At 59.0% G+C, this 14,030-nt stretch overlaps 2 protein-coding genes across 2 annotated transcripts in view; one reads left to right on the top strand and one right to left on the bottom strand.

Moving 5' to 3' along the window:
* Nucleotides 1–2,174, top strand: part of LOC120316997 (unconventional myosin-Ie-like) — a 16,470-nt gene extending 14,296 nt beyond the window's left edge. Inside the window, 4 exon segments of the mRNA XM_039363217.1 lie at nucleotides 6–86; nucleotides 183–366; nucleotides 475–656; nucleotides 822–2,174. Coding sequence (XP_039219151.1) covers nucleotides 6–86; nucleotides 183–366; nucleotides 475–656; nucleotides 822–898 — 524 coding nt within the window. The 3' untranslated portion in view covers nucleotides 899–2,174.
* Nucleotides 1,474–14,030, bottom strand: ZNF687 (zinc finger protein 687). Its single transcript, XM_039363216.1, has 9 exons — nucleotides 13,933–14,030; nucleotides 6,432–8,841; nucleotides 5,962–6,140; nucleotides 5,621–5,797; nucleotides 5,378–5,540; nucleotides 4,952–5,296; nucleotides 4,724–4,836; nucleotides 4,489–4,630; nucleotides 1,474–4,093 (listed from the first exon to the last, which is right to left on the bottom strand). The coding sequence occupies exons 2-9, from the start codon at nucleotides 8,670–8,672 to the stop codon at nucleotides 3,617–3,619; spliced, it is 3,837 nt and encodes a 1,278-aa protein (XP_039219150.1). The 5' UTR covers nucleotides 8,673–8,841; nucleotides 13,933–14,030; the 3' UTR covers nucleotides 1,474–3,616.

Genomic DNA, 14,030 nt, shown 5'->3' with positions numbered 1-14,030 from the left:
TTCAGGCCCAAACCGGAAGGACACCAGGAAAAGCCGATACTCAGCGGGAGGCCCTCCCCTCGGCTGGAATGCCCAGACCAGCACAGGTATCTTGCGTTTCCTTGTCTACTGAGTTGTGGCTACATGCCAGCTTTTTTGGTGCTTGCAACAGAGGGCAAAACTGGCTGTCTCGTTCTCTGCAGGCTCGGCGTGGGGCGGCCAGGGCCGGGGGACGAGGACCTCCGTCCAGCACCGCCATTCCATGACCCGCCAGGCCAGCATGGAGCAGCCCAGCCTGCCACGCCAGGGAGCCAGTCCACGCGCCAGAGCCTTCCCTGCACCACTCGACCTGGGCTTCATGGATGTCCCGGATCAAGGGGTAGCTGGGTGAGGGTCTTTCCCTTTTTGCCGAGAGTTCTCCAGCTGGGAAAGTTTCCCAACCTGGGCACCTCTTAAGATGGGTGGACCGTAACTCCCAGAACTTCCTTCTTCCAGCCTGCGGCGCCACCTTAGCAAGGAAGCCAAACCCCTGCCAGGCGGGGGCCGTGCCAAGCCCAAACCCAAGCCCAAGCCGCAGCCGTGCCTTCCCCGGTGCCGGGCTCTGTACGCCTACGATGCCCAGGACACGGATGAGCTCAGCTTCAACGCCAACGACGTCATTGAAATCGTCAAGGAAGGTGAGGCTTCCCGGGGCATCTGGAGGCCATTCACACAGCCGCTTTGCTTGGTGGGCTCCCTCCAAGGGGGAGGGGCTTCAGGGGCTGGCCAGGAGTCTCCAGCTGGGTCGGAGAAGGGGGTCCAGTAAGTCCTAAGCACAACAAAGGCGCTTCTTCTCTTTCCAGATCCGTCAGGATGGTGGGAGGGCCGCATCCGTGGCAAAGAAGGGGTGTTCCCAGGGAATTACGTGGAGAAGCTCTGAGACAGGGGTGGACACTGCCCCTCTCCTGCGCTGGCATGAGGGACTGACCCACGGCTTTCGCTTGGTGGATGGAAAAGACCTGGAGCTTCCTGCAGAACGCAGCAGACACTCGTAGGAGAGCAAGGAAAGGCGCCTTGTTGGCCTGGAGGAATTGGTGGCACCCAGTGCCCTCTGAGAGCAGCCAACTAGGCAGGAACGAACGTTCGAGACGCAAATGGCCACACCAATCGATGCCAGCCTGCTGGACCTTTAATGTGTGTGTGTGGGGAGGGGGGGAAATAGGTTGCCGGGAAAGAAAAAAAGAACTCTAAAATGTTTTAAAAGCAGAAAAAAAATTGGGAAATTTTAAAACAATGCAGCAAAGCCTCGGATTTTCAAAAGGTGCCAAGCCGGGAGGGGCTGGGGCGCCCCCCCCCGTTTCCCGCCGACCTGCGTGAATGCAGTCTTCCGAGAGAAAAGCCCCTCCCTGGAGGAACTCCGGAAATTGGTGGGCCACACGGGCAACGTAGAGAATGCGAGTGAAATAAATTATGTACATGGAGGCCCTTTCTGAAAATGGATTTTATTTATAGCTGCATGGTTTTTTTTTCTTTTCCTTTTTTTTTTTTTTTTTAAAAAAATCACCTCATGTTCCCTGGGAGAGCCTTCCAGGGTAAACATTCCCATGATTGGCGTCAGGGGAGAAACGGAGGGTTTCTCTGGCAAACCATGGTTAAGGAAGCAGACTGGGTTAGCGTGATGCGCGCGTGGAATTTACTGGCCGAAACCTGGAGCTCTGCAACTCCAAAGGAGCTGCAGCCAGCTCAGACGCCGCGTTTGGCCCCTGGAAAAAGGGAAGCCACATGGGCACAGTCCCCGGGGTTGGGAGAGGGAAAATCACCCCACGGAGGCCTGGAGGGCTGAAGACCACCAGCCTCTGGCCTGCCAGGGCTGCCAAACACCACCTCCCCCCCCCCCAGCCAAGGAAATTATTTGCACAATCCCCTAAGCCAGGAGTGCTGGTTTAACAGGGGCCTCCTCAGCAAACGATAATAAAAACCTAATTTTAACCCATCTCCCGCCCTCTTTTCTTCTTTTTTAACCAACCAGCAAAGGGTCTTTCTGCTCACAGGCTCCTTGGGGGGGGGGGGAAATAATCAGTTAGCACCAGTCACTCGACCTGTTTGCTTTCATTCATTCAGTTTTTTTTAAAGTATATGTTACACGATTGGTTTAAAGGACACACGCTTCGCTTTGTTAGTCTGCATTAGTGACAACTCCAAAAAAAAAAAAAAAAGAACCAAACTAAACCCAGGAACTAAAATAAACACAAATCAAAAGACACACACACACACACACACACACACACACACACACACACACACACACACGCCCTTTCCCCAAAAGAAACACCTTTTAAGACAAAAAAGAACCAAAGTCGTTTTCATGATTCCAGGGTGGGAGAGAAGCACGGGAAGGCCCAAAGCACAGAAATGCGCCTCTCTTGAACCCGCAGCCATCATCTGAACTGTTCTGATAAAGAAAAGAGCATCTGGCAGTTCCCAGGCAGGAACGCGGCCTCGGAGTTCGACTGAGGAACGCCCGGGGTCAGGAAGGGGCTAGAAATTGGGGGTTTTGTTAGGAAAAGTGAAGGGATTGTGTGTGTGTGTGTGTGTGGGGAAAAAAAAAAAAAAAAAAACTCTAAAAATCATGGGGGCAGACAAATAATCCGATTATCCTGATCCCTCCTGGAACGCCACAACGGGGAGCCCAGGGACCGAACTGGGGGACAGCCATCCGTAGAGAGGTGGGCTAGATTTGGCTACCTGCCCATTTAGAGAGAAAGACCCCCCTCTTCCTGCTCACAGGAACCAATTTCAGTCTCCTGTTCCCCTCCCCATCCCACCCACCAGGTGCAGCCGCCTCCCCCAGACCCTGCAAATACTGGATTTTACAAGCAACATATGTTGCTTCTAAAATCAAGGTGTGGCCCTGCCTGTCTTTTCTGCCCCCAAAGCACCAGCAGCTCTTCAGGTATTTTGGACTCCAGCAAAGAGGAAAGGACTGGGGGGACTGCCAGGTGAAGACCCCCCCAATGCTGAGAGGGCACCATGCTAAGGGGGAGAAATGGGGGCCAAGAGCGCACCTCCAAATTCTGGGACCTGGAATGATTTGGAAAAGGGAGAAAAGCGTTTTCTTGGCTTTGAGTTGGCCATCATTAGCCGGTGGAAGAGACGTCAAGCCGGCTTCCTTTTTTCCCTGGGACAGGAGTGAAACAAGCCATGATCTGGCCAGGTGAGGGGGGGAAACCGCCCAAAGGTGGACAAGCATCAGAACCGAAAAGAGCCCGTAACTCCTCTCTCTGGGCACCTCCAGGAGCCTCGGGACAGGAAAGGGAAACCGGAGTGGTGATGGACGAAGAACCAGCGCAACCTGCCTTTCACGCAACACACGTGTCCTCTTCATGCATCGTACTTCAACACCCATGTGGCTGAGACAGGGCAGGAATAGGAGGGTTGAAGTCCAGCCATCCCTGCCGAAGTGGAGATGGCCCACCTACAGGGCTCACTCTTGGGGGGCGAGGGTGCCCCTGGCCACTCCCGAGGGCAGCCACAGAAAGCTGTGCCAGGACGATAAATAAGGCGCCGTTCCTCATCTCCGTCACAACACCTCGCACTCAAGCCACGGAAGGAGCCGTGAGGGGGACGTTCCCCCCCCCAAGACGGCTCTGGGGCCTGGCTAGTTCTCGCCCCCCCCGGTCTGTCGGGCCTTGATGAAGGCCATGCCGTGGGTGCGGAAGTGAGTCTTGAGGTTGAGCTGGGTGTCGAAGCCTTTGCCACAGACCGTGCAGGAGAGGCTCCCCTCGGTGGCAGAGGGGGACCCCTCCTCCGTCCCCCCTCCCTGGGGGGTGCCGGCCTCCCCCTTGCCCGCGCCCCGCTTCTTCTTGTGGGTGATGAAGCGGTGGCGGTTGAGGGAGACCTGAGAGGTGAAGCAGAGTCCGCACTCGTGACACTGGTGGGCGCTTTCGCCTGTCCGGTGCCGGGGGATGTGCTCCTGGAAGTCAGCCGCCGTGGGGGCGATGTAGCCGCACTTGCGGCAGTGGTAGAGGGACCGCCGGCCGCCCTTGGGGGTCTTGGAGGGCGGGGTGGTGCTGTCCGGCTCTTCGCTGCACGAGTCCCCGTCGTCCGAGGAGAGCTTGTGCTTCCGGCCGGACACCTGCAGGGCAAAGGGAGAGGGCAGGGTGAGCGAGAGTGTCCGGCCACAGAGGGAGGGAGGGGGCAACTCTCTCTCTCTCTTTGCAGGACTGGAACAAAAACGGAGAGTGCTGAGCCTAAAGGAGCCAAATCTAAAGACGGAGAGTCCTTGACTTATAATATTGCATTTAGCGTCTGTTCGAAGTTAGTATGACTGTAAAATGGGGCAAACCCCACACTCACAACTGTCTCACTTAACAACATAAATGTTGGTCGTAAGCCGAGGACTCCCTGTCTGAACAACTGAGCCATATTCTGGCCGCTGGAAAGAAACTTCACCAGCCTGCCTTTCTCGGCCTGTGTGGGCCATCTCTTTTAGGGCAGGGAGGGAGCCGCCCCCCGGCTGCCCCCGCCTACCTGGGCGTTCCTGGAGCCCAAGCGGGTGGCCAGCACCTCCTGGCTGCGGTTGGCGTCGGTCACCTTGATCCCGTGCCGCACCTGGATGTGTTTCTCCAGGATGAGCCGGCTGCTGAACGTCCGCTTACCCTCGGTGCAGTACCTGGAGAGGGGGGCAGAGCGGAAGAGGAGCTGGGGCGGTGGCCCGGGGGACCCCAGGGACCCCCCCGAGGGGCTGGGGGACGGGGGCACCGACCTGCAGGGGTAGACCCGCTTGATGCCCTCGTGGTTCACCCGGATGTGCCTGCGCAGGCTGGGCGCGGAGCAGAAGGAGCGCTCGCACAGATGGCAGGGGAACTTCTTCACGCACTGGGAAGGGGGGGGAGAGATGTCAGGGTGAGGGAGGAAGGTTATGACACCCCCTTCCCAACTTCTTCCTCCCCAGCCCCCCCAGCAGGAAGGCCCCCCTCCACCCCCTCCTCACCTTCCCGTGGACCTTCTTCATGTGCACCACGTACTCGTCCCTCTCGGGGAACCAGGAGTGGCAGATGCCGCAGGTCCAGCCGTTGCTTCGCGAGCGCCTGCCCAGCTCCGCCTTGCGCTGGAACCGGCCCCGCTTGCTCTTGCGCACCTCGGGGGAGCTGGGGGGGTCATCCTCTGAGGAAGAGGAGGAAGAGGAGGACGAGGAGGAGGAGGGGGGCTTGGAGACGGGTGGCGGGGGCTCCTCTTCGGCCGGCCCTGGCTTGGGGGCGGTGGGCACGGCGGGGGCGGCCTGCTTCCCCGGCTCCTCCTTGGGCTTCGTTGGTGGCAGCTGCTGCTGGTGGTTGTTCTGTGGTGCAGAGGGAGGCAGCGGTCAGGCTGGGTCCTTCCCTGCCCCCCTTCCCGGCTCCGGCCGGCCCCCCCCCCTCACCTTGAGGTGCTCCAGCATGGTCCGCTTCTGGGCGAAGAGCAGAGGGCAGTCGGGGCACTTGAAGACGCTGACCCGCTGGCTGAGCAGGTGCTGGTCGAAGTGGGAGGAGAGCAGCGGCTTGTGCGTGAAGACTGTGTCGCACATGGCACACTTGTAGATCATCCTGAGGGGGAGGGGGCTGTAAGAGGGGGGGTCTCCTTCCTGCCCTCAGAGGCCCCCGCCCCCACCCCGGCGGCTCCTTACTTGGACTGCTGGCTGCTGAAGCCCGGGTGCTGGGTGTAGATGTGGCCGTGGGCGCTGGGGGCCGACTTGAAGGCCATGGGGCAGACGGGGCACTTGTGGAAGACCTCGCAGTGTGACGTCTGGATGTGGGACTTGATGGAGTTCACGCCGCCGAAGACCACCGAGCAGCTGGGGCACCTGGGGGGAGGAGAGCGAGGGAGAGCTTGGGGGTCCGGCCAGCGTTCGCCCTTCAGGCTCCAAGCGGGGAGTCTGTTTTGCGGCCACCGAGAGAGGCGGAGCCCTCGGTCCATCCGCGGAGGTGAGGGCAGGTGAGAGCGGCCCAGGACCCCGCCCCCTCCTACCTGTAGCCGATCCTGCGGGAGAAATGCAGGCAGGCGTCCTTCAGGTGGGCATCGAAGTTTGCCAGCAGGAAGTTCCCGCCACACTCGGGGCAGACGTGGGGTGGGCGGTTCTTGTGCATGCGCTGGTGGGCGCTGAAGCTGCAGCGGTTGGCCATGATCATCGGGCAGCTGTTGCACACCTGGAGGGGGGGGCGCTCCTTTATCACAGGAAAAAGTCCCGCCTGGGTCTGCCAGCCCTCCTCCTCCTCCTCTGCCCACGGGTCAAACTCTGTTTGGCGCCGTCTCCAGATACGGGACCTGGAGGTGTTCTCATCCAGCCCCCTGCCCAGGAAGGAGACCCTGTGGCTGTCCGGTCTCTTTTTGAAAGCCCTCGGTGAGGAAGGCCTGGGAGAGCCGAGAGTCCAACCAACCCGGGGACACCTTGGGTTCGAGTCCAGCGGCTGCCCACCCAGCCCCTCCCCCTCATTTACCGTGGAGCCGGCGCTTCCGGCCTGCTGGAAGTGGGCCGCCAGCCCAGCCTTGTCCTTGCACTGCTCCTTGCACTCCAGGCACTGACAGGAGTTGGTGGCCGGTGGCTGCTCGGTGCTGCTGCCGCCCAGGGGCAGGACAGGCAAGTCCTGGGCGGGGCCTCCCTGGGCCGGGCTGGTGTCTGGGGCCGGGCCGGCCGGGGAGGTCGCCTTGCTGGCGCTGAGGGAGGCCAGGGAGGCCAGCGGGGCCACGTCCGGCTGGCCAATCATCTGGTCCAGGGCGATGGGCCGCATGACCAGGTGGGAGCACTGCATGACCAGCCCCTTGTCCTTGTGCTCGCGGGCGTGGAGCAGCAGGCTGCACTTGTTGAAGAAGACCAGCCGCTTGGCGCAGTGGTTGCAGGTCACCTCCACCCGCAGGCTGCGCCGGTCGTAGTGCCGGGCCAGGCTCCGCTCCAGGGCGAAGGCGTCGCCGCACTCCAGGCAGCGGTAGCCCAGCGGCGGCAGGCTCAGGCTGGACTCGGCGGGGGGCAGCAGGTTGGGCTTGTAGGGGGGCAGCAGGTTCTTGCTGTTGAGGATCTTGTTGAAAGCCTCCACCAGGCTGGACTGGCTGCGGGAGATGACCGTGCCGGCCACGGGGGGCGAGGGCTTCTGGGGCTGCAGGGCTACCACCGTGGTGCCGTTGAGCTTCTGGCTGGCGGGGGTGGGCACAGCGGCCCCCCCAGCCCGGACCTCGGCGGCCTTGGGGAGGGGCTGGGGCACCAGGCTGAGGACGTTCTTGGCCAGGGCCTTGCTGGGCAGCACCACGGCCTTCTGCTGGGCCACGCTGGCCGCCATGAGCATGGCGCTGCTGGCGTTCTGGATGGTGGAGACGGGCAGCACCGTGCCCCTGAGCTTGGTGCCATCGCCCAGCTGGACGCTGACCACCTTGGGGCCCTCCGTCACCTTCACGGGGCTGGACACCAGGGCCCTCAGGCCAGGGTTCTCCGGAGCGGCCTCTTCCTTCTGACTGACGGCAAGGAGCAGGGCGTCCTCGGCTGCCGGGGTCTCCGGATCCGAGGACAGCTTGCCGAGCCCTGGCTCAGCGTCCGACGAGACCCTGGTCACTGTCCGGGTGATGCTTCCTGAGGACGTCTTAATGGTCTTGATCCTCACCTTGAGGGGCCGTGAGGAACCGGACGAGGGGGAACCGGTGCTCTGGTCCTCCTGCTCCCCATCCTCCTCCTCCTCCTCCTCCTCCTCCCCCCCCCTGGAAGGGACTGGCGGGCACTGCAGTGGCTTTTCCATCGGTTCTTCTTTCAGGGATCCTCCGCCGGGGGGCTTTGGGGGGACCAGGGCCCCTGGACTGGCTCCCTTCCGTGGGGAGCCCTGGAAGAGATGCTCCCGAGGGCTGGAGAGCGAGTGCTTGATGTCGGGGAGGCTGCCGAGCTCCCCCTCCAGGTCTGCGTCAGAGCCAGGCCAGGGGACCCGGGGGGAGGTCTCCGTGGAGTAGCAGGAAGAGCCAGGCTTGGGTCGCCCCAACGGGCTGGACCCCTGGCAAGGCATCTCGCAGTCCACCTCCTGCTTGATTACAGGAGGAGCCGGAACAGGAGCAGGAGGAGGGGTCAGCGAGAGGCCCACCCCACCAGGCGGGCACGTTTCAAAAGGCGGAGCGAAGGCCGGAGGGGACGAGGGTCCCAGGCTCTCCTGAACGGGTTGGGGACAATCCAGGGAGGGGCCAGCAGACAAGATGGGGACCGGGATGAGGGGCGCCCCGGCAAGGCCCGGCTGCTCCTTCCCCTTGCCTCCCCGGGGCTGGTCGATCAGGTCTGCCTCCCCCTCCTTGTGGGGCTCGGGGCTGAAGGGGGAGAAGAGGTCCAGGCTCTTGGGGGCCTTCTCCTTCAGGGCCCAACAGTCGCCATTGGCGGGGGCTGCGGGTTCCGCCGAGGGAACCGGGGAGGCCCGGGGCAGCTCGGGCGCCGTAAAGCCATTCTGCAGCAGGCGGGGGCCGCCCACGCCGTCCTTCAGGCGCCCGTCCCCCGGCTCCAGCTGCTCGGGGCAGACGGTGTTCTTCACGATGACGCTGACGGTGGTGATGTCGGCGTGTGGGAGGACGTGCTCGGGGGCGGCCGCCTCCCCCGGGACGGGACGGATGGGCGCCTCGGCCTCCTCGTGGCCCGGATGGATGGCCTCGCTGGTGTCGATGTCGGGGATGTCAAAGGCCGCCAGGAGGTCGTCGAAATCCGGGGTCTTCATGTCCCCCATGTCGAGGAGCTCGGGAAGCTCTTGATCCCACGGAGCAGCAGTGAAGCCCCTTTGCGAGAGGAACCGGGTCAAAGCTGCCCCTTGCCGGTCGCGGCTGCTCCCCCACGAGCTGGAAACTGGGCCGGCCGGCCGGCCATCTCCCCGCGGAGGCCCCAGCAGACGGACGGAGCTGAAAGCCAAAAGCAGAACACTGGGCTTAGAGCCTTCCTCTGAGGGGGGGGGGGGAGGGCAGGCAGTCCTCGCCTTACGACTGCCACAAAGGAAAGTGCAAGGAGGGGCTCCCGGGGGACACAGCCCCTGCAACAGGGAGCCACACAATTTTGGCTGGGCAATTCCAGAGATGGGAGGGCAGCCTCGCCCGTTACCTGTAGCTCTGCAAACCTACCAGGGGAGGCTTTTTGGAGCCCACAGCGACCCCCTGGAGGGAGCCCTGGCTTTGATCTGGGATGATTCTTATCCTCCACCCATTCACAAATTTACAGGCTAACTAATTCTCAGTCGCTCTGGGCAGCGTCCAAGTTCATATAATTTTTTATTTGCTGGCTAACCTCAGAGGATTAGAGAGCTGTTTTCCAAACTGGGGGGAGCACCAGCATGCCTCTGCCCGCCTGAGATTCTGTGCAGCCAGCGGGCAAAAGCCGTCTCCTTCCCCATCAGGAGGGGAGGAGAGCAGCGGCCAGCACCCTCCAGCCACACTGGCAACGGGCACCTGCAGAATCGCAGCACTAACCTGACAGGGAAGCTCCCTGGAGACCAGGAACCAGGGCGGGAGACGGGCAGAGGAGTGGAGGAAGAAGAGGGGGGCGGCGGCTGAGGGCCTTTGGCTTCTGCCAGGCCCGCAAGCCAGGTGCCGCCTGGGGGAGAGGTTGGCGCAGTCGCTCTGCCCGGCCTCCCAGCGCCAGCTGCAGAGGGAAGCACAGGGAGGGAAGCCACGCGGAGGAAAACAAGCACCCAACTGGGGGGGGGAAGGCAGGGCTACCTTTCCCGCAGCTCTGCTCCTCTCAGCCCAGACCTGCCAGTCACGTTGAGCAATTATGTCCCCCCTCCCCAAAGGCACCCTGCTCGGCCATCTGCGTTTAGAAAACGGGGTGGGTTAGGAGCAGCCCCCCCTTCCCTCCCCCGTGGAGCACAGGGTGGAGCGCAGGCAAGGCCGAAGGGGCTCCTGGCGAGAGATAAAACCAGGGCTGGCTGGATAAGAGGAGAGGAAGGGAGGCTGGCAGGGACTCCGGGGTGAAGAAAAGGCTCCGCCATGCCAAGGGATGACAGAAGGGGAGGCCGGGGGAGGCCTATGAGGGGGGCACAGGGACCCCTCGGAGGGAGAGCAAGGCCTGACCCAGGTCTTGGGTGGGTGGGTGACACTTCTGCTCCAGGGAAGGTTAGATACACACGTGCCAACCCACTGCCACCCTGGCACAGCTCCTTAGGTGCACCCCCCAGCCCGCACCCTGAGCCACGCACCATCGGCTCCTCCAGCAGCAGATTTGCCCGAAGTTTCAGGCCACAAAAGCTGAACTACTTATCTGCCCTGGCATAACGTTTGGGCATCTTGGCGGGGGAGAAATGAAACATATGCGGCGCCCTTTATTTTTTGAAGCAAAGGCAGCCGAGACGGGGATCCCCTTCGCCCAAAGGTTGAATGTGGCATGAAGCGAGGCAAAGACCAAGGACCAAGCATTTAAAATGTGTTCTGAGCAACATGGGCAGGGGTCTGCTGGACCCCCATTACAGGTCCTCCAAGCTCTCCCTGTTCAGGAAGACTTTGAAGTAGCAGGTACAGCTTCAGACTAAAAACCAACCAATTTGTCCATACCAAGTTATTCCACAGCTGTTCCCCCAATCCCAGCTCTGCTAAAGTTATTTTATAAGTGTAGGAACATCCGATAATCTCCCACGATGGATGGACAAAATCTACGGAGGTGACACTCAAGCTTTCCTAAGGGCGACCGCTCATAATCCCTCAACATCAGTCCCAAACAGACCGGTTCCCTTCACCCAGGAGCCAAAACACAGTCACACCAACACACACACACAAATCTTCCTCTTCTCAAACCAACAACACACACCCCCTCGCCGCTCAGAACTGTTGAGGCAGAGCCAGGCAAGCAGTATAGGAAGGAAAGCTTTCGGCCCCTCCAGATTTAAGGGGATTGCCCTAGCTGATTTCCCGATCTCTTAAATCCTAAAGGCTTCCCCTGGGAGAGATTTAAATTTAAATCAAGCCACTGCCAGGCTCAGTATCTGAGGAGGGCATTCCAATAGGCAACAATTAGCTGCCAGTTTATTGGAGGAACAGCTGGATCTCCTGCTATTTTGCTCCACGCCTGCCAGGGTGTCGCACACGGCACCCAACAGCCGGCTCTTGGGAACAGCTGCCCCCTCCCCGCTGGGAATCAGTGCTTGTCCAGAGCAAATGTGCAACACAGCTGCCCCCATCTTTGCCTGATCACAACAATTAAAATATGGACTCGGGTGTTGGAAAATTACATGGGTATGTCTTTGGAGTTGGAAGTCTGGCATATTAGGGCACTGAAGTCATGGGGGGGGGAGCAGAGTGACTGGAAAGAAAGCCCCAATATTTATAGCCAGGTATCGGGGTGCAAACCCCGCCCAAGGAGAGCAGAGGAACCGTTCCTTCTTGAGCAAGGCTCTAGGTCAGTGTTTCTCAACCTTGACCATTTTAAGGCATGTGGACTTCAACTCCCAGAATTCCACAGCCAGCGATGCTGGCTGTGGAATTCTGGGAGTTGAAATCCACATGCCTTAAAATGGTCAAGGTTGAGAAACACTGACCTAGGTTTTGGGAGACGGTGGAAAATTAATCCAGAGGAAGGATGACAAGGGGAGAAGCTGGGAAAATAGTCACCCTGCAGAAGCCCACCGGATGTTAACTGAGATGCTATTTCACGGCCCACAGCATCTTGCAAAGCCTGCTTCCCTCTCCTGAGCACCACGGACTGTGCATGTTTACCTTCCCTCCTCTTAACTCTTCACACCTACCCTGGAATACTCTTGGGGCAGGGCCTGAACAAACACTCGATGTATAAATTTTGCAGCCGAATACACTGCTGCTCCCTTAGGGGAGACGGGTCACCCTCTTCCCCATCCTCCAAAACTGGGGCAGATCCCCCACTGGAAAACAATCTGGAAAGAGGCTGGGCGAGAAGCAAGTTTTTTTCATTGCCTTCACGGAGAGTCACTATTCCAGATTAATTAACGCCCACGGCAGCTGCCCACCCCCCCCCCACCCGGCCTAGCCATGTCTGGCAAGAGATTAAATTCCAGTCCATTTAAGAGAATTAAGACAAGACCATCTGCTAACTTTAAAATACTAAGCGGGGAGGCCAGGAGAAGGAGAAAAAAAAGACTCAGTGGTGGCCAAGCTCACTCAAGGGGGAAGGGAGGTTAATTTTAATGAAAATACAATAGCGATTGGCTTCTTAAGCATAACAAACCAAGGGCAGGAGAAAGAGCTCCGGGAGCCCACAATGGGCATTATCACTGGGCATAAAGGCAGATGACCACTTTTGAATAGCAACAAGTGATTTAGCGTTTCTGGATGGCACCAATTCAAATGCAAAAGGAAGCACTAAGAGGTTTGCCTGGAATCCAAAACTAAGCAAAACCTTAGCAAAAACACCTCACTTTCTAACCAGCCCCCCCAATCCACTCCTCCCCAATACCTGGCATCTGATTCACAACATCCCTCCCCCCTTAGAGACCATAGCTCAGAGAAAGAAGGATGCTACAGGAAATGGACACCTCAAAACCCAAGAATGCCCCCAGTGTGTGGCACTCCTTCTTCCCTCACCTCTGGAAAAGCATAATAAAAAGTTGGGGTCCTTCTTTTTTTATATATAAAAAGGAAATGGTAACGGCAATATAGTAGGTTCGCTGTTTCTGTAACCTACAAATTTCTCAAAGATTAAAAGGGCCCGGGGCAAAAATAAAAGGAAAAAAAATCAATAAAGATCTTTAAACTTTCCTCCTCTAACAATTCAGCTTTTCTGCTTTAATCAAATTCACACAATGTGGGCATTTATTTACTGATGGCGAAGTTCCCCAATGCATTAGGACAGCCCAAGGGTTGCACAGAATTTAGGAATGAAGCAGAAAACCGAGAACAAAGCGCATTAAAGGCTAACTTTATCCAATGCCAGTTTGGGTAAAGGGGCTTCACACTCTTAACAACTTTCCCCTGCCCCAAGTTTCACCAATAACACAAGCCCCCCCGCAAGAGAAATTTTCAGACTTCAAAGGTGTACAAAATCCCCCCTTTAGATCCTGCACGCGATGACCAGGCATTGCCCAAAACAAATGGATAAATTCAATATTTGCAAACACATCTGTGGATGCTTTCAAACTCCCAGACCCAGGTAGATACACGTATCTAGGCAACTTTTTTAAAAAAAGAAAAAAAAAGGCTGAACGGGTCCAGGGCAGGAGCTTATAAAGTTATACAGGGAAAGCCCTTTAAAATTGTGAAATATTAAATGCCGGGCATTTTTGCCCCCAAAAGAACAGCGGTGCCTCTCTTGAGCCACCAGAGCAAAATGCTCCATTATTAATGTTGGGAGGAAGAGTTGCAGGGCCCCCAAAACATTAAATCTCCCTTAATTCTCATCCCTTTTAAGGGGGGGGAGAAGCCCTAGGAAGCCCCCCCCTCACGAGCTCCTTCAAAGCTTTCCCCCTTTATTAGGGCTGGCCCCCCATCTAGATCTGCCCCCAGGGTAAAATATCTACCTTCTCCCCCCCTTTTTTTTTCATTAATGAGATTTTATGCCCAGGGTCTCTATTAAGAGGCAGAATGGGGAGGGGGGGTCAGTCTTTCTGGTTTGGGAGGGGGCAAAGCGACCCCCCCTTGCAATTCTCAGCAGCCCCGCCCTCCAGGCAGGCTTTTATTGGGGGGAGCTTGTATTTATTTCGGAACTTCCCTTCTTTAAAAAAAGGCACAGACTGGGGGAGGGGCTTTTTTGCTCCTGACTGAGGTTCCCCCTGGCAGCAGGAGAGCAGGCAGGGCGGGCGAGGATGATGGGATCCGGAGTCCAGGGGAAATGGGCTTTGCAGTCCGATCCCTCGATGGCCGGGGGGGCAGCGGAGGCCTCCGAGCGGGGAGGGGGCTCCCCAGGGCGCTGGGGGAGTCGGGGGGGGCGGCGGAGGGAGACCCCCTCCCGGCCTCACGCGCCTGCCCTGCCCCCCCGCTCGGAGGCCCCGGGGGAGGGGAAGAGACCCCCCGCCTTGGGGCGGCCCCACGGCCTCCTACCTGCGCGGCCCGGCGCCCTCGGCGGCCCGGCGTGGGGGCTTCGCGGTCGGCGCGGCGCCTCTCTCGATTGCTCTGAGGGCCTCCGCCTCCTCGGCCGC

This window comes from Crotalus tigris, unplaced genomic scaffold, assembly GCF_016545835.1.
Source record: "Crotalus tigris isolate CLP2741 ecotype Arizona unplaced genomic scaffold, ASM1654583v1 scf7180000019553.37968852642:3898890, whole genome shotgun sequence".
In the NCBI taxonomy this organism is placed as follows: domain Eukaryota; kingdom Metazoa; phylum Chordata; class Lepidosauria; order Squamata; family Viperidae; genus Crotalus; species Crotalus tigris.
Note: the sequence above shows the minus strand (reverse complement) of the source record. Positions and strands in the feature narration are given on the sequence as shown.